At 39.5% G+C, this 17,856-nt stretch overlaps 2 protein-coding genes across 6 annotated transcripts in view; both read right to left on the reverse strand.

Annotated features, from left to right (window-relative positions):
• Positions 1-17,856, reverse strand: part of col14a1a (collagen, type XIV, alpha 1a) — an 87,418-nt gene that overhangs the window by 60,603 nt on the left and 8,959 nt on the right. For 3 of the 5 annotated variants that reach the window (XM_056444267.1, XM_056444268.1, XM_056444269.1), the window contains exons 11-17: positions 16,419-16,561; positions 14,373-14,505; positions 13,177-13,299; positions 10,524-10,673; positions 7,007-7,123; positions 2,853-2,999; positions 1,676-1,750 (exon numbers count right to left, since the gene is read on the reverse strand). In XM_056444267.1, coding sequence (XP_056300242.1) covers positions 1,676-1,750; positions 2,853-2,999; positions 7,007-7,123; positions 10,524-10,673; positions 13,177-13,299; positions 14,373-14,505; positions 16,419-16,561 — 888 coding nt within the window. Of the gene's footprint in view, positions 1-1,675; positions 1,751-2,852; positions 3,000-7,006; positions 7,124-10,523; positions 10,674-13,176; positions 13,300-14,372; positions 14,506-16,179; positions 16,284-16,418; positions 16,606-17,856 lie in introns of those variants that run through there. The other 2 variants (XM_056444270.1, XM_056444271.1) reach the window with 2 other exon arrangements.
• Positions 9,959-17,856, reverse strand: part of LOC130212945 (Wilms tumor protein 1-interacting protein) — a 110,618-nt gene continuing 102,720 nt past the window's right edge. Inside the window, exon 9 of the transcript XR_008835428.1 lies at positions 9,959-9,971. The gene's annotated coding sequence lies outside the window, so the exon portion shown is untranslated. The remainder of the gene's footprint in view (positions 9,972-17,856) is intronic.

A 17,856-nucleotide genomic window follows, 5' to 3' on the forward strand; every position in this document is an offset into this window, starting at 1 on the left:
CCAGCTGTGTCGACGCTGCTTTTTAGAAAAAGCGTCTTTAATTATAAATGCAACAAAATAAGAGAGACGAGGCTGCACGAAATCATGCAACGGTCTGCTTTCCAGAGACAAATGCTGTTATCGTATATGATTTTAAAGATTCATAAGCAAAGCTTGCATGCTTGTCATAAATGTCAAGTTAAAGGTCAGCTGGAGAGTTTTGATAACACGGTTTGATGTGGCTGATTCTGATAGAAGATGTGCTTACACCGAAACTTTCTCTTTTGTCTCAATGTTCATCACCATTATTTCTCTCCACCTCTGCTTTTATAGAGCATCTTGTTCTCACTAATTATCACCGCTTGCCACCGTGGGGACTCTGCCCCCCATTTGTCCCTGGTTCTGTCTCGCCGCTCTGCGTTCTGCCTGCTGATCTCTGCCTGTTCTTCTCACCTTGGCTGCCCATCACTTTGTTTCTTCCTCTTCCTCTTCCTCTTGCTGTTCTGACTGCCTGTCTCTCTTCCACCTTTGCGTTCTCTTTCCTCTGCCATCCGATGTGAGGTCGTGGGACAGGGATGTTGTATGTGTACAGATTGTAAAGCCCTCTGAGGCAAATTTGTAATTTGTGATGATGGGTTCTACAAAATGAACTGACTTGAATTGACTTGTGCGGTCCTAAATAACAGACCAGCCATTGGAAATGAGAGATAGGTTTTATTTGGATGAGGCATTTTGACTTGACATTGCCGGCGAGCAAGTCGCTTTGCATGTTCACATTAGTGGCACATGTGTGTTTTGCACAATTTAGGTTTTGACCACATTGTATGTCGGAGCCAGTGTGCCCTAGTTGTGATCACTAGATGGACTGACTTCTTGGGTGTTTAGGGACAAACGGAACCTAGCTGGGAGCGATCAGGTTAGCTTAGCTGAGACTGAGGTGTTAAGATAATAAACCAAGATTAGTATTACTTTATTTTGGCATGAGCTGCAGACCACAGTGGCCGCTCTATGGTTTGTCACAATAAAGTTCTTGTGGAAAGGAGTTAAAGTCTAATAGACATTTTGTGAGAGACATTCAAGTATTTTCTTTCTACTTTTCTTTGTTGCTTTCATTAGACTTTACCTCCCTGATTTAGATCGAGCACCCAAAGTTACTTCCAGGTCACTATTCATGTTTTGAAACTAAACACAGTTCACAGCTGTGTAATCAGTACAGAGTGGTATAATACTGTTATAAACCTTTGTTGTTTCCTTTTTCAAAACCATGCCAAACAAAACAACTGCTCCATATACTTGGTTAAACAGTCCTACATGGCAATATCTCAATAAGATTTTTTTTGCACCCAACAGTAATTACATAACCCTTAATCACATCAGATAGAAAGTGCTTATATTAATCATAGTTATGAAATACACATTTTGGAAAGAAGTTGTTATTACCACCTTATAAAACATTACACATATTGCATGTATCTGTTGCTACAAATTGTGCAGAATGTCTGTCGATGACACATATGTACAGTATGACAGCTGTGTGATAGTTCACAAGTTTGTATCATCTAAACTAACATAAAATAAGAGCTGATAAACTATTGTGTGAAGTCACCACAGTTACCATGAAAAGCAACGTGAGCACTGCTGTACAACACTGGAAGAATATTACGAGTGTGTGCATTTTGATGGGCTTCCTGCTCACCTTCTTTAGCAGGTGGGATGGTGGGAGGGGGCTCTGTGGTGGGGAGTTCAGTCGGAGCGAGAGTGGGTGCTGGCACTGGACACACACAAACAGACACACAAACGCACACACAGGGGGAAACAAGACAAGGCCATTGATCATGATGGCAGTAAAAAGTGGCACCATCATCAGGTTTATATTCTGAACACACACCCACACACACAAACACACTTCAATCAGGTAGCACAATGGGACAGCAGGAGCCGGTTTCTATCAAACTAAAAGTTTCCTAATCCTCTTCCTTCCTCCTCGACTGACTTTTGGACCTTTACACAGAAAAGATTTGAAGTGCAATTTGTATTTGGAATCTATGTGTGTAGATAAGCAATCCAGCTGCAGTGTTGGAAAGAGACAGCAATCAGACTTTATCATTCTACTTTCCTTCTATAAAGCTCTTTTTCCAATCCCATATAAATCGGGGACAGTGAGAGTACTGTATTCATCAGTCGAGTCTCTGTCCTTTATGTCTTTTCTTAGAGTCAAAACAGCCTCCAGGTTAACGTATGTCACAGTGCAAAGCCAATTACTTTGAAGGAAGCAGTGAGTTCTGTCACACCAGGGTACAACAAGTAAATCGTCTTGGAAACACCTGTGACTGCCCAAAGAAGGGGCACATACTTCATGAAAGTAGATAGAAATAATTCAACAAATGTTTCTTCAGCTTCAACTGGAAACGTGTTGGTGATACAAATGATAATTAGTTAATTCATTGTTTCAATTCAATCATCTTAGAAATGTAACTGTGGGCAGTTTTAAATATTGCTCTTGAGTAATTTTTGGTACTTCCTTAGATTTTATATGTGTCTGCTACTTACCCAACAACATACTATGGTTACTCAGCAGACATATGTGATATTCTAATAAAATACACTATATTGTTATAAAATAAACTACATTATTACGTACTTATGCATTAGTAATTACTAATTAATAAAAAACACGTAATATAAAACCTATAATAATATTGTGTCCTTCAAATGTTTGGAATAATTTCTGATTGGGTTTCAAACACGATCAAAAATGTTGATATGTCAAAACTCAAAGATATTCCACTTGCTTTTTTGTCCTTTTGTGCAAAGGCAGCTATGAGAACATTAAGCGTGGCCAGTATATACAATATATAAAACATGTAACATACGCGTCATGTCAGTGATGGAAACAGAATGTCCTTCCATTTCCTGCATCTGGGTATGAACACTGATCTGGTATTGGCTGCTGGGAGTGAGGTCATAGAAGCACTGTCGGGAAGCACCACCTCCCAGGCTCACTTCTTGTCTCTGACCATCTGCAAGCAAAGAACAAAAAAAACTTTCAATAAATCAAGTTCAGTCATAAAATCCAAACAAGCTCAAATGCCTCTAAAGCTCCTGTTTCACATTGACTGTATTTACAGAGCACATCTCCTATTTTGCATCCACTTTCTGCATAATGTTCCATTGAGAGCTGCTTCGTACCACTTTCTTTCAGGGTTGGATACTAAGCAGCTTTATTGGAGAAGACAGGTAGTTTACATTAAAGGTTAACTGCTAAAAAAGTAGGGTCAGCTGGAATTTTAAAGTTGATGTAAACATCTTTGTTCATGTTTGTTAACTTCATCGATTCCAAAACTTTATACTTTGAACATATCCGATATCTGACAGTTATGCACCAAAAAAAAGGTTAACAAGAAACATTTAAAAACGTGTTCATTCTGTAATTAAAATTGCTTGTCGGAAAACCTTATTATATCCCATGAACAATTAAAAGATTTACATTCATTGATTGCTTTCCTTTTGTCAGTTTATTTTGAATTGCAGACAGTAAACACTTCTTAAGAGTTTGTTTTGAAAAGGCAGAGATGGACAGCATCACAGACAAACAAATAAATGAGAATTTCTATTGGCAGCCAAAACGGGACCAACTGGGAGGGCACATACACTAATAGCTGCCATTTGTCAGTTTAATTATTCTAATTCTATTTCCTAATGTGTCTCTCATCTTGAGGAGCGACACATGTGCTCCTCCTCCACAGAGGTACCAAGCCATAGATAATACAGCTTGATAAAGGGAAACAGCTGTCACACAGAGAGTGCCCTTTTCCATCAGAGAAGGTGTTTAAGCATCTGGTCTGTGTAGATTAAACTAAATCTCTAAACTCCAGCTGAATTATCCAGTCGCTGCTCAGGCAGAAGGGAGGGAGGGAGGGAGGGAGAGATAAATATAAAAAAGGGAGGGAGGGAGAGATAAATATAAAAAAGGGAGGGAAGGAAGTTGGAAGAGAGAAGTATTTCTCCTTCGCTCTGTCTTTTTTCTGTAAAAGGCAAAACAATGTGGACAAACATCACCATTGTGCATGTTTCCTTCAAATAAAATAGTTTTATTCAAAATCATAATAATAATAATGTATTCAATTTATATCACGCCTTTTCAGGGTACCCAAAGATACTTTACATAACATATTTAAAACATCCTAAAAGCTATACAATAAAAATAAAACAAATTAAAAACAGTACAAATAAGTAAAATTACATAGAATATAATAAATAACAACAATAAGAACATATCGCACAAATCCACATTACGCAGAGACAGTTTGTGTCATTTGTCTTCAAACTTGTTGTAAAGTGACCAATTTTATTTTCAAAACGCTCAACTGATATTCTGAGTGACGACGTTAAGTTTTTACTTAGCTACAGCTCTACGGCTAAGGCACAAGAGAGATTATTTCAAATGTATCGTTAGATGTTTGTGAAATCTGTTTATTTAAATTTTTTATGAAGGCTAGATTAGAGGATTGATACCCGTAAACTTAGAAGCTATAGCCAGAAGACAATTAGCTTAGCTTAGTGTAAAGATTAAAACAAGTAGATGGAAAAAGCTGGGTCTGTCAAAAAGGACACTAAATTTGACTAATTGACCATTTAGCTAGTTTAATAGAGAGTTACATAATATAACTATTTCACAGCTGGCTGCAGGTAACATCCTGGAGTAAGATCACCTCTTAGCTCTAGCTTCATACTTTGTGTTCGCACGAGATCAATAGCTCTCATGCGAGGGGTATTGATCTTGTCAAATTCTAAAATGTGTCTAGTCTAACTAGTCTTTCTTAGACTTTCTTCTTTCTACCTAGAAATCACTCCCAGGTGGTTGTTTTAACCGCAGTTTGTACAACTTCCAAACTTACATTGTATGCACATTGCGGGACATTTTATTGTGTAACAGAAACAATAGATGCAAATCTTCTGGGACATTTTTTCAGAGCTGGCTGTGACATGATCTGCACCAACACAGTGATCTCAATGAAATGAATGAGGAAGGCCAATATTCCACACAGACCACCTATAGTGAAAACTTCAGCTACGAAACATTGATTACAATTTGAATATCAACGGAAAGCCGAAGACGCATTGAGTTATTTGTGTACGTGACACTGAATCAGTTTTAACATTCAACATTTACAAAATAAACACATGCATTTTGTTCACGGACAGATTAACAATAAGAAGAATGAGCAGGAACAAACCAAGTAAAACTTTCCCAGCGAATCAAGAATCTAAATGATATTTGCTTCAGATGGGTGGAAAAAAAAAAACGGTGAAAAAAAAAATCTCTATTCTTCTTTTTTAACAGTGACAGCAGTGTTATATTGTATATCAACCCCTGCTGTACAACTGCCCTCTGATGACAAATACAAATAAAACGTGTTGATGAAGTTGTTCACTGTGAATGGACCAGAGGAAAAATACTCTCTTGCCGACAGGACATATTGTAGAACGGTTTTATTAAGGATTTTATAGTTTAGACTTGATTAACCCTTGTGTTGCCTTAGGGTCATTTTGACCCAAATCAATATTACACCCTCCCCCCGCCTTAGGATTAATTTGACCCCATTCAATGTTTAATGTCGGTGTTCTTTCGGTAGTCAACAAACAAACATAAAGTGCCTCACACTTAAACTTGGAAAACAATATTAATTCTAATAATTTTCTGGAGGTTTTAATTGCTGGCGTCAAATTGAACCCAAAGGGTAAAATATGTTAGTAAATATAAAGGTAACAGGAGGGTGAAACATTGAATCGGGTCAAAATGACCCAAAGGCGGGGGGAGGGTGTAATATTGATTCGGGTCAAAATGACCCTAAGGCAACACAAGGGTTAAATGGGTGAAGGTCGAGGTTTGTTTTTGCCGATTGATTTCTTGAGAATACATTTTGCTAGATAATAATAATAATAATTGTATTTGTATAGCGCTTTAATAGGTACTTACGGCACTTTCCATGGTAAAAACAAACAATAGAAGCAATAACAATGTACAGAAGAGATATGGCATACATTATTTAGAATGTGTATTTTACTTTTAAGAGCTCCTTCCTTGGTTCCATCCATATTTTCTTTCTCCGTCTAAATTGTTTTCCCATTTATTTAACTGAGTGAGCTGAGCATTAAACAGCTTCTAAAGGTCATATTCTGTCTTTATTCATTTTATTTCTGACGCGATGACAAGCAATTCTCAAAGAAGTTTCCTCCCCTGACATTTGTGAGGAGAGATTGTGTAAATATATTTTTTTATTCCTTCCTGTAAACCAAAGAGATTTATGAATATGCTTTAAAATCTACACCAATGACAGAAATATATCAAATATATTTCTTGAGAGGCACGTGTCAATATAAATCCAGATGACTGTGATGTAAGCAACACACATGTAACCATCACGCACACCCAACCGGAGTCTTGAGACACTTTCACAAGGATAGACTGTAAATCAATAAGGAATCATATTCTGAATTTGGAGTTCAATCCAGCAACCTCACCAAACATCACAGCTGGAATAAAACTTCTGATTTACTGACTGAATTGTATTCCAGTCACGTTATTGGCAAAAGTTTAGTTTCAAACAACATTGACCATTGAACAATGTCTGAAGGTGTCCACGACATGTTGGTGTGAACCGCAGTCGCCGCTATGCCAGCGCTTGTGTTCCAGGATTACTGCTTGTTTCCAAAAGCTATGTCTGAATTACACTTTTGTCTGGAGATATTTAGAAAACTGCAGTTAAAAGGTGTGATTCAACCCCTATTTCAGCAAGATGATCGAGTAGCACTTAATTGGAATTCATAACAGGGAAGTCAATGAAGTTACTGCTTGGATTGAGCTGCCTCTCTGGTGTCACATTCTCACACAAAAAGTTGAACTAATGAAAACACTAAATCATCACCACCATTGAGTACAGGCGTGAGGGCTGGCCCTCACACCCACGCACGCACACACACACGGATAACCCCACACCCAAACACTGCCGGTAAATGTACTTACTGAGCGTGGACTGTATGGAGACTCTGTACAACGTGGCATGTAGAAGGGGCTGCCACTGGACGCAAAGGCTGTAGGGACGTACCTGGTAGGTCGACAAGCCAGAGACGCCGAGGAACACTGGCAATGGAGAGACGGGGAGATAGAAAAATGGACAAAGCAATTAAGCATGTAAAGTTGTGATATTTTTAAACAGATTAAAGTTATATACATGTAAAATGTTATAACAGATGTTTCACACAAGTGACACCTTTAGACATTTTTTCAAATAGAACCTTTTTCTCTTTTCTTAATCAATCAATCAATCAATCAAACTTTTATTACAGACTCGAGATCCAGATAGCACAACACATTCAAATATAACATAATACAGACAAAACCACAAGTTTTTAAAAAACAAAGAACTACACATGCTTTATAAATAAACAGCTGTACCAGTGTCTCCACAGCTGGGACTGGGAGCGTGTAATGCTGAATGATAAAAACATGATGATCGCATTTTCGGAGTCATCAACCCGGCATACAATTTGTATATAAGATGTCTTAAAACCGCTTTGAATGCATTGACTCCTGCAGCCACAAACAACATATCATTGGTCTTGTTAGAAGAGGGTTAGTGCTGCATAAAATGTAATGACCCAGAGTTTCTGTCTTGTTTTGTGTCTTATTTTGAAGTCCTTGTGTCATCTGTCTCCCTGTGATTGTCTGCCCTGGTCCTGATTGTTTCCTTCTGTGTGATTGCTGGCCCCGCCCTCATTGTGTCCACCTGTGTCTTGTTCCCCGTTATCCAATCACCTCCGCCTGCCTGTGTATGTAAACCCTGTTTGTATCTTTCCCCAGTGTGGCTTCGTACCATTTGGATCGTGTTTGTCCGTCTGTGTTACCTGTCTAGCTGTAATTCAGAATTCAATATTGGTTTGGCAGTTATGTCGGAATTTGGGTCCTCTCTCTCTACGGCAACACATGACATAAAATAGACAAGTAAAACTTGAACATCTTCTTTTTGGTCTTCTGAAAAATGTACATTTACAACACTCAGCTGCGAAGATGTTAGAACAGATCACAAAGTAACACAATTAGACAGACTTGGTGTTTCACTGCATTGTGGAGAACCAATGATGCATAATGCAGCAACTTGCACAACACCAGTAGTGAGAGAGTACAACCTCTCTCTGTGTCTCTCTCTCGTCATCAGAATGTGCTGATGGGAGAAAATGAACTTGACTGGCGCCAGTAAAGAGATATCTTAAACTGGGACCATATGGCAGGTGCCTTATTTTAAATGCTCGTGAATAATGCACAAGAGAACACATAATTTCACTCGATATGCGAGGATACAAACAACGCTCAAATACAAACATGCAAACACTATCATGGACAAATGTACATGCAAACACATGAATACGGACGTTTGTCATCATGTCATGTGTGTTTGCATGTGTACACACACTAAGTGATGTGAAACTGTGTCAGGCTGGCAGTGCAATAAAAAAAACAATCATGAAGCTCTGCTTTTGTCTTGATTGCCGTGAGTGCACTGGCCAAAAATGTTCTGCCCCCAATATGCCGCTGACTAACAATGTTGTTTGTAGTTTCCACCACACTGTTTCTTCTTTCTATGTCTGCCTGTTTCTCATCATGTATTACTTTCATAGTCTTTTATCTTCGTGTGCTTGTTCTACAAAGTTTCTTGAGCAAGCACCCTGTAGTATTCCCACATTTCGACTGCACAATACAAACTGCATATAGCTTTATTTTGGTGAAACAGTTTCATTTCAAGCAATGGTCCTCAAGGTGCCAATAATGACCTGTTTATGCTACATGCTAGTATGTGTAATTTATTGGTGTAAACATGCCGGCTGGCTCCCGTGGTAAGGATGCAATGAATGCAGTGTACCAAGGGAAATATGTATCTCCCTTATTAGGATGAGAAATGACTCACGGCTTCCCCCTTAATAAATCCCTGTTCCTCCACAGGAAAGTACCAATATGGGCAATTAATTAAAATATGCCCTGTGTTATGTGAGATAATCTCATGAACTATATGGATTGGACTATACCTTTGTGTTTGGAGAGTATCTGTAAATACATATGTTATTGGACATACATGTTATTTTTGATAGAAATGAGGCTGGTGAAGAGCCAAGAAAGTCTCAAAAACGTTGGTGATGTGCACATAAAGGCACACACGTCATGTGCCACATTTCCATTTATATTTGGAAGGCTGATACATTTACATGTCAATGCCTCATGTTGGATCTTCATCTTCTCATAAAAGCATATTTCATTGTGAGAACTGTCTAGACAAAGGAAGGTGTGAGGGAGTTGTCACTCATCCTACGGTTGGATGATTAAAGAGCAGATTAATAATATCCCATCACTGGAGCATAAATTACGACAAAATGTGAAGTGATGAATGCCTTAACATGTAGCTGTTAAATTGTATTTCTCAACATTTTGAGAATAAAGTTAAGGCAAATTGCTTTTCCGAAATAAATCTTAATCTCATTTATGTGTGCTGTAACGTGCAGGAGGAATTCACGAGCTATTCAAATTAGAGTATGTTTGCTTTCATCCAATTTGAGGGTCCTTCATTTGACGAGTCCCTTCTGGCCAATCAGACAGTGAGCCCAAAAGACAACAGTAGATTTGAAAGTAAGGAATGATATAGCAGTTTTTGGAAACCCACACACAGAAGAACACAGGAGAACATACGTAGAACATGTACATAGAGAGCCTGCAAGAGGAGGTATAAAGAGTGAATATGTATATACATGCATATACATATATCTTCACTACAGACACTCTCACTCTATACTAATAGTCAATACCTCTCTCTGACAGTCTATTTGTTCTAGATTTGATCAACTTTAGAGCTTGCGTTCGATCTTACCTCCTGATACCAAATATTGATGCAAAAAGGAGTGTTGACTGGGAAATATCAATCTATCTGTCTGTTTGCAAAAGTCTCAATGGAATTATGTATGAATAATAGGGCCTGGTATCATAATGCAGTCAATATACATGTTGTTGCTTTCCCTTTTCTTCTTTTGCTGCTTCTGCTGCAGTTTTTCTTCCTCGTCCTTCCGACAGTCACATTGTCCTTTGAGACAATATTAGACTGAGAAGTTAAGGAGATGCTGACGTCCCCATTAGGGCTCATTCTGGAATGACTGTTGTTAAATTTGATATGACTTTCTAAAAGTAAATCAGGTTATTATCAATGACGGCTCAATTTAAAATTGCATTTCGAATGTCACCTTCATAAACCTACTTTTTATTATTAATGTCAGAAAACTTGTCTCAGTGAGATAGCCTCATCTATTTCAAGTCATGCCAGAACAATGTCAACAGGGGAAAGGGAAGGAAGTCACTGAAGATTTCTGATTTCTATGAAGTACATAGAAACTACTTACATGATAAGTTTAAGTCCGCAATCATATATAATGTTTACCATTTAAGACCTACCTTAACAACAAAGTGTGAGTGACCTTTATACATGTGTGATGAGAATGCTCACATGTTTTGGCATTCACCAGCAGAGGTTCACTTTGTCCTGCGGGGTAGGTAGCCGTCACTTGAACACTGTACTCTGTCCCACTCTGTAGACTCAGAAGCAGCTTGGAGTTCACATCTTCACCCACTGTTGTCTCCAAAACTGGTCCCGGATCTTCAAAAGACACACACAGGCACACATGAGCACAGACGGCAAGGACAGAGGAAGTAAAAAGTTATTATTTTTCAGAAAAAACGCTGCAAATAAAATCCAGTTCACCTGGATTTTTATCTTGAAAAAAATGTATTTGAATCTTTGCAAAAACATTATAATCACATTTAGAATTTAAACTTGTAACCTGAGATCGTAAAAGTGAACACATACATAGATACTATGGATATGTGCTCGGTTTATTTAAATGTTTAAGTTCGCAGTTACAAAATATGTTTTTCCTGCATCCAGTGGCATCATTTGTCGTGACAGTGATGAAGTTGGAGGCAACGCGAAGAACTAAAGGCTATTTCTTTGGGTATTTCTCTGGTAGCCAGGGGCCGTGCTGGTGATAGCTTTCAAAAACAGAACTTCCTTCTTCTCTATGCTAGTATTGCATCATAGTTACGTTTCCAACAGCGAACCATGCATAGGATGTTATGGATAAGAAAAGCAAGCCGAGACTGCAGCTGCAGTAGGGAGGATATTAACCTCCAAAATATGAGTTGCCAAGAGCAAATGCCGACTTTGCTCAATTTGCCTTCCGATGCCAACGGAAACAAAATCACTGTTCTGCAATGACTGTCTGCGTGGGCAGTTTGTGTTGGATGCTGTTGTTGGCGCCAACCCCAAAACAGCCTGTGTGTTACTACACATGAACGTTTTACTCCTCGCTTGGACAGCAGTGCTGGAGACCTTCTTCATGATCCCGAAGAAAAACTAGAAAGCACAACCAAGACCAGCAGGGCTGAGAGGGATGGGAAGTGAATTTAAGCTGGCCGTTTATTGTGTCATTGTGCTGGCATTGAAGATATGGAAAATAATAGAGTTGTTGCCATCTTGATCCACGCTGGTTCAGACTCAGAGCCTTCTTGTTTTATTGTGTTGCGTACAGTACATCAGTACAGGCACATCTCCGAGTCCTAACCCTCGGCTACACCATGTTACGGCTGGACGTCAGTACCCCGCACGCAATGCAGCCACTGTTCTGTTTCTCATGTGTTCCGTGTCTCCAATGTCTCCTCTGTGTCTTCTGTCTTAATTGTTTAATTCCCTGCACCTGCCCTCAGCCACTCTTGTCTCGTTAGTGTCTGATGTCGTACACCTGTTTCACCCCCTATATATTGTGTCAGTCTTTCCCTTGTCTGCTGTCGGATTGTCGTTTATAGTTCCGTGTCCTTTTCCCGTCGTCCTGTCCGTGTTCCTGGTTCTGCCTGTTGACCGTGCCTGCCCTGAACCTGGATTCTCTGCCTGCCCCGTTTGGACCTTGTTTTTTTGTAGACTGTTTTGCCTCATTAAAGAGTGCTTTTTTTGTTATTCATATTGCGTCCAGCCTGTCTCTCTGCGCCTGAGCCTCACCCCGTCACAAGAACCTGACAGCCACTGCTTACTCCACAAGCTGGAGGCCTCAACTAGCAAATAGATGAAAGTATTGCTCTAATTAACTACAGTTACCATCAACACTGATTGCACATTCACATAATAGGGTCATATCTTACATTTTCCCTCATACTTATGAATTTCGATTAAAAAGCCTTACAATACAAGAACAATGTCATTTCTCTATTTCCCTGTTTTCTACATGAATCATTAGCTGATGAGGAAGGTGACTTTTGCTTGAGACATGCAGTTCTAGTTTTAATCTTCTAACATGATTCATTTTATGTCGCCAACTTTAACGCTGGCTTAATTAGATAGCGACAACTGATAAAATCAGCGAGTTGTAATTGCAGTTGCCAAATTTAAAGTTCGACATGCCACTAAAAAAGAATAAAAAGAGATAATAATAACTAACTTTCTCAATTCAGCATTTCCAAACAACAACTGTACATGTGCATGTGTTTGTGGAGGTATGAATGCATGTTATGTATTTGCCTCATTTAGTTTAGTTTACATTATATGGTAGCTGTACATCTGTGTGTGTTGGCATTTGAACACATACACACTCTTACCAAATTAATTTCCATTTAACTTTGTACATATCTGATCAATGTAGCTTGTCTGTTTGAATCTGGATCCTCAAAATCACTGTAATTGTGTTTAGATAACTCAAAACAGACAAGGAAACTATAAAAACTGGAGCCTCGTCTTGAAAAGATAAAACAATTAGCACTAGAGAAGCAGCAGAACAGTGAAAATGGGCTTTTGAGGATGCTTCAAGACAATAAATCAATGAAAAAGGGTAATATTATACTAAAGATCTTGATCGCAAAGGTTTTCATTGAAGCCTCAGGCAACTTGGTAAAAAGAAAAATATAGAAGTCACAATCAGGAAAGCTATGAGGGACGTTTGTTTTTTAGCTATACTTTGTGTCACAGGTGTGTTGCTGGTGGGTCATAAAAAACTGATAAGTATGTTTGGATGAGCAAACAGTGTGTGTGTGTGTGTGTGTGTGTGTGTGCGTGCGTGCGTGCGTGCGTGCGTGCGTGCGTGCGTGCGTGTGTGTGTGTGTGTGCGTGCGTGTACCATAGAGGGGCTGGTATGCAATCCTGTAACCCACTGCCGGAGACTGAGGTGGATCCCAGGTGAGCCTGAAGCGATTGTACCACTCCTCCGACACACGGAGGTTTCCAGGAGACAAGAGGGCCACTGCCACAAACATCATCACAATGAAAAAGGTGCCTTAAGCAAGTTTATTTCCGTGTTAATGCATTGTCTATAACTAATATGTCATGTGCTCTTACTTCCTCACAAAACATTTGCAAAGCCGATTTTTTAAAAGTACTTATAATCCTGCATGTTTACTATCTCAAAGTCCTCTCTGTCAGATCTTGCCGTCTTACCGCCACCTGTTAATCAGACTAGTGTGAACACTCTGGCTTATGCTCCATAACTACAAGAGGCATGTGTTCCTACTGTATATGTTATGACTTAGGGCTGGATTTCATTTGAATTTAATTGTACTGATACCAAAAACTACACAATAGATTTGCCGAAATGAAATATGGTCTGAAATTGGCAAATCAGGCAATTATCTTCTTGATTAATCAATCAATAGTTTGGTCTAAAAAGTGTCAGAAATTTGTGGAAAAGTTCTATATGACTTTTGTTCACAAAAGAATAAATGAACCAAAAGTTAGCACGGCAATCTGTGTATATTGTGTTGATATTTGGTTCAATCATATTGTTTTCAACAATCAGTGAAATAAACAGTGAAAGGATGTGTTTAAATTCCAACAATCCATAATATAGGATAGAAGACAGTTTTCCTCCCTCAGAAAATAAGGACACAATCACTACTGCTCATAAGAGGCAATCACGACAATTGGTTGAGAAAATCAATTAATGCTGAGCTAAATAATTAAATGTTCTCATAAATGAAAGGAACCGTTCTAATTATGAGCGGCCTTCATTAAGACAATTAAGAATGCATCAGTATTTATCATCGCTTGTATTCATAAATTCCTTCAGGAGCGTAAATCATCATGAAATTAATGCAATGCAAATGAACATTTTGCTCACTTGAATACACTTAATGTCTATTATCTTTCTGTTTTGTCAGATGTGTTAACCTAAAATGGGAGCCGCATCTTTGTAAAATAAAAATTGAGAAACCCAGAGTCGACCCTCTTGGTTAATAATTCATAGGTGCGCGAGTGAGTGAGCGAGTGTGTGTGTATGTGTTTGTGTGTGTGTGTGTGTTGCTGGTTTGTAAGGCTTACATGTGGCACCCAGCACAGAGACACTGATGCCGTCTCGTCCATCGGTGTACACTGGTGTGACTGTCACTTTGTACTGGGTGTCTGAGAGTAAAGGATGAAGCTCTGCACTCATCTGAACACCAGGAACTAACACCTACACACACACAAATAAACACACACACACACACGGACATTAGCAGACTCCACACAGAATCTAGTGCTCTTCTCAGATGGCTTATAGGGACATTTGGAGGCAAACAGGCTTAATTGGGTAAAACAGAAAGTGTTTGTACAGTGATACAGATACCGTAAGGGATTGGACCAACTGTTCAAGAATTCTGCACACTTCAGATTAGTCAATAAAGTCAGTTGAGGCCAACAGTGAGGGCAAAAAAGAGCAGAGAAAACCTCATTAGGTTACTGTTGTGTGTTACTTTAGAAGTGTTGACGTTTGTTATTTCTCTGCATCTTTGTTTAAGTTCCAAAAGGCTTCCTTTGTATAAATTAGATTTCGCTTTGTCAGAAAATGTCACCTATTAGCATATGGAGTTAGCTCAGTTGTCATGAAACTAAAGATGTCTATACGTCCTTTATCCTGAGCACTTTGATCCATGTGGGATAAAGAGTTGAGCTTTACAGTTAATTTATTCAACATCTGCCTTTTTGGGACAACTGAGCCATCAGCTGGAGAAGAGCGTGAGATAGAGTATGTCCAAAATACAAGTCAGCTTTCTCCTGCATCTGTTGTAAACCATTGATATGCACAACAGCACTGATCCCCAGCCAATTGTTGGCCTGCATGTGTGTCAGACACAGAGAGAGAGCAAGAGAGAGAGAGAGAGAAATGTGTGTTAAAGGAAGGCCAGGTAAATCTTTCACCGCCATTGAGATGAAAGGTGACGTCTATTCTGCCTGTGGTGCTGAAACGCCTGCTAGTGGCAAAGCAAGAAGGCACACAACACACACACACAACATTTTCAAATCCATAAATAATCGCATAAACACTCAACAAGCTCATGAAACACAAACAGTTGATGCCGTCTCATTTGCCCTCTATCCGTCACTCACACGCATCCACATCAAAACACATCCACACTTTCAAAAGGAGACGCGACCTGAAGCGACCTGAAGCTCTCAGCCAGCGGACAGGTTTGAGCCTTTCTCCCATTTTGTTCAGCTATTGTTTCTTCTCAACCTCTCTTTGTTTCTTTTGCTCTTTTCCCTGCTGTCCTCCATCTCTGCTTCCAGTAAGGTAAATGGCTGCTGAAAAGATAATGGAATGTCTTCAGGCTTGGCCTGGGCTCTCCATCTTCTACAGCTCTGACACCACATTGGGAAATTAAAGCAGGGGGCAGGGGAAGAGAGGTTGAGGGGAAGAGAGTAAGGGGAGGTGGCGAGAGAGAGAGAAGACACGAGGGAGGGAAAAAACAGAGAAACAGAGAGATAGAGAGACAGATGGGGAGAGAAAGTGTTTTTGGTGTGTGTGTGTGTGTGTGTGTGTGTGTGTGTGTGTGTGTGTGTGTGTGTGTGTGTGTGTGTGTGTGTGTGTGTGTGTGTGAGTGTGAGTGTGCACGCATCAGCGATCAGGGTCAGTACACAGCACTGAGCTCAAGGGCTCTTACCACAGCTAGAATAAGCTGAGTGGATCGGGACTAAAAGTGTAATCAGTTTTTTGATTGGAGCAGATGACCCGACTCTGACCAGCGCAGTGCCGTCCAGTTGGCTGGAGGTGAGAAATAACAAGGTTCTTCTTCTGTTTACAACTCCAGTGCTGTCTCTTCCATATGATCTGTGTTCACGACTCACAAGGGAAGACGTGTGTGTTTACCTCCATGTTGTCTGTGTGAGCTTTAATACTCAAAGTAGCAGAGGAGCATGAGGAAGGAGATTTGACCATCTATAGACGTGGTGATAGAAACTGCTCATACAAGAGAGAAATAATTTAAAATCAGAAAACACTCACTGCACAAACCATACACCCACTCCGACAATATCCTGACACCTAAATCTGCACTTCATTTGTTTGTGAACGAATGATTTTTACAGCTCACAACTTGATCAACTCACAGACTCCTCTTGGTGGTTGCCCCTGAGGCCGGCGTAGGAGACCCTGTAGCTCTCCACATGGGGGTCTTCCAGCTCCCATGATGCCTCCATGCTCCGGGTGGTCTCGTCACTCAGCAGAAGGTTTCTCACAGCCTGACGTGCCACTGTGACACCACATCAACAACAGTGACTTTAGGATTTGTAATACATACATTTACACAAGATCTTGACTTAAGTTACATTTTCAGTCAATGATGGGTTAGAAAAAGAAAAGAAATGTAAATTCGTATTTATCCCCGTGGGGAAATTATACTCTACATTTGACCCATCCTTAGTTATTAAGGAGCGACGGTAACTCTGGGGAGAGCAGGGGTCGAACCGGCTAAACATTGTTGTTCGGGGAAGACCACTCCCCCCCGCATGAGCTACAGCCAACCCCCCAACAACTACTGCCAAAGTGCCAGGATGCTCCGACTGCTTTGACGAGCATATACAGGACTGTCTCAGAAAATTAGAATATTGTGATAAAGTTCTTTATTTTCTGTAATGCAATTAAAAAAACAAAAATGTCATGCATTCTGGATTCATTACAAATCAACTGAAATATTGCAAGCCTTTTATTCTTTTAATATTGCTGATTATGGCTTACAGCTTAAGAAAACTCTAAAATCCTATCTCATAAAATTTTAATATTTCCTCAGACCAAGTAAAAAAAAAGATTTAAAACAGCTGAGTGTTTGTCAAGGCTCAGGAAACCCTTGCAGGTGTTTCGAGTTAATTAGACAATTCAAGTGATTTGTTTAATACCCTACTAGTATACTTTTTCATGATATTCTAATATTTAGAGATAGGATATTTGAGTTTTCTTAAGCTGTAAGCCATAATCAGCAATAAATCAGAATAAAAGGCTTCCAATATTTCAGTTGATTTGTAATGAATCCAGAATGCATGACATTTTTGTTTTTTTAATTGCATTACAGAAAATAAAGAACTTCATCACAATATTCTAATTTTCTGAGACAGTCCTGTATATGTGCCAGGATAATACATTTGCAGTCAAGTCTGGAGGAGCTTCCTTTTCCCTAGAAAACTACTTATAATTTGAAACAACACATGGTGCTGCGTCTCATTCGTCTGGATAACAGCTTTAACCACAAAGACATGTTCAGGTCTGTGCGGTGCTGGGTGGATACGACGTGTGAGGGCTCCATACACAATTCAGCTTGGAACTACACGACTTGATTCTTAATAACGGGTAACCCGCTGTCTGTGAGCTGGCCACTGTGAGTTGTGATTTCCATAGAAGCACTTGGAGTTTGAAGCAAAGCAGATGCACTTTTTAAAGTTTCTAGGATAGTGAGCAGGGAATTAAATAAAGCGTGTTTGTTGCTTGTTGCTTTCTTACATTTTGAAAGTTGAGAAACTGCTCTGACTCGGTTAGATGTAAGCTCGCCTGTTC

Source organism: Pseudoliparis swirei, chromosome 22 (assembly GCF_029220125.1).
Source record: "Pseudoliparis swirei isolate HS2019 ecotype Mariana Trench chromosome 22, NWPU_hadal_v1, whole genome shotgun sequence".
NCBI classification, from domain to species: domain Eukaryota; kingdom Metazoa; phylum Chordata; class Actinopteri; order Perciformes; family Liparidae; genus Pseudoliparis; species Pseudoliparis swirei.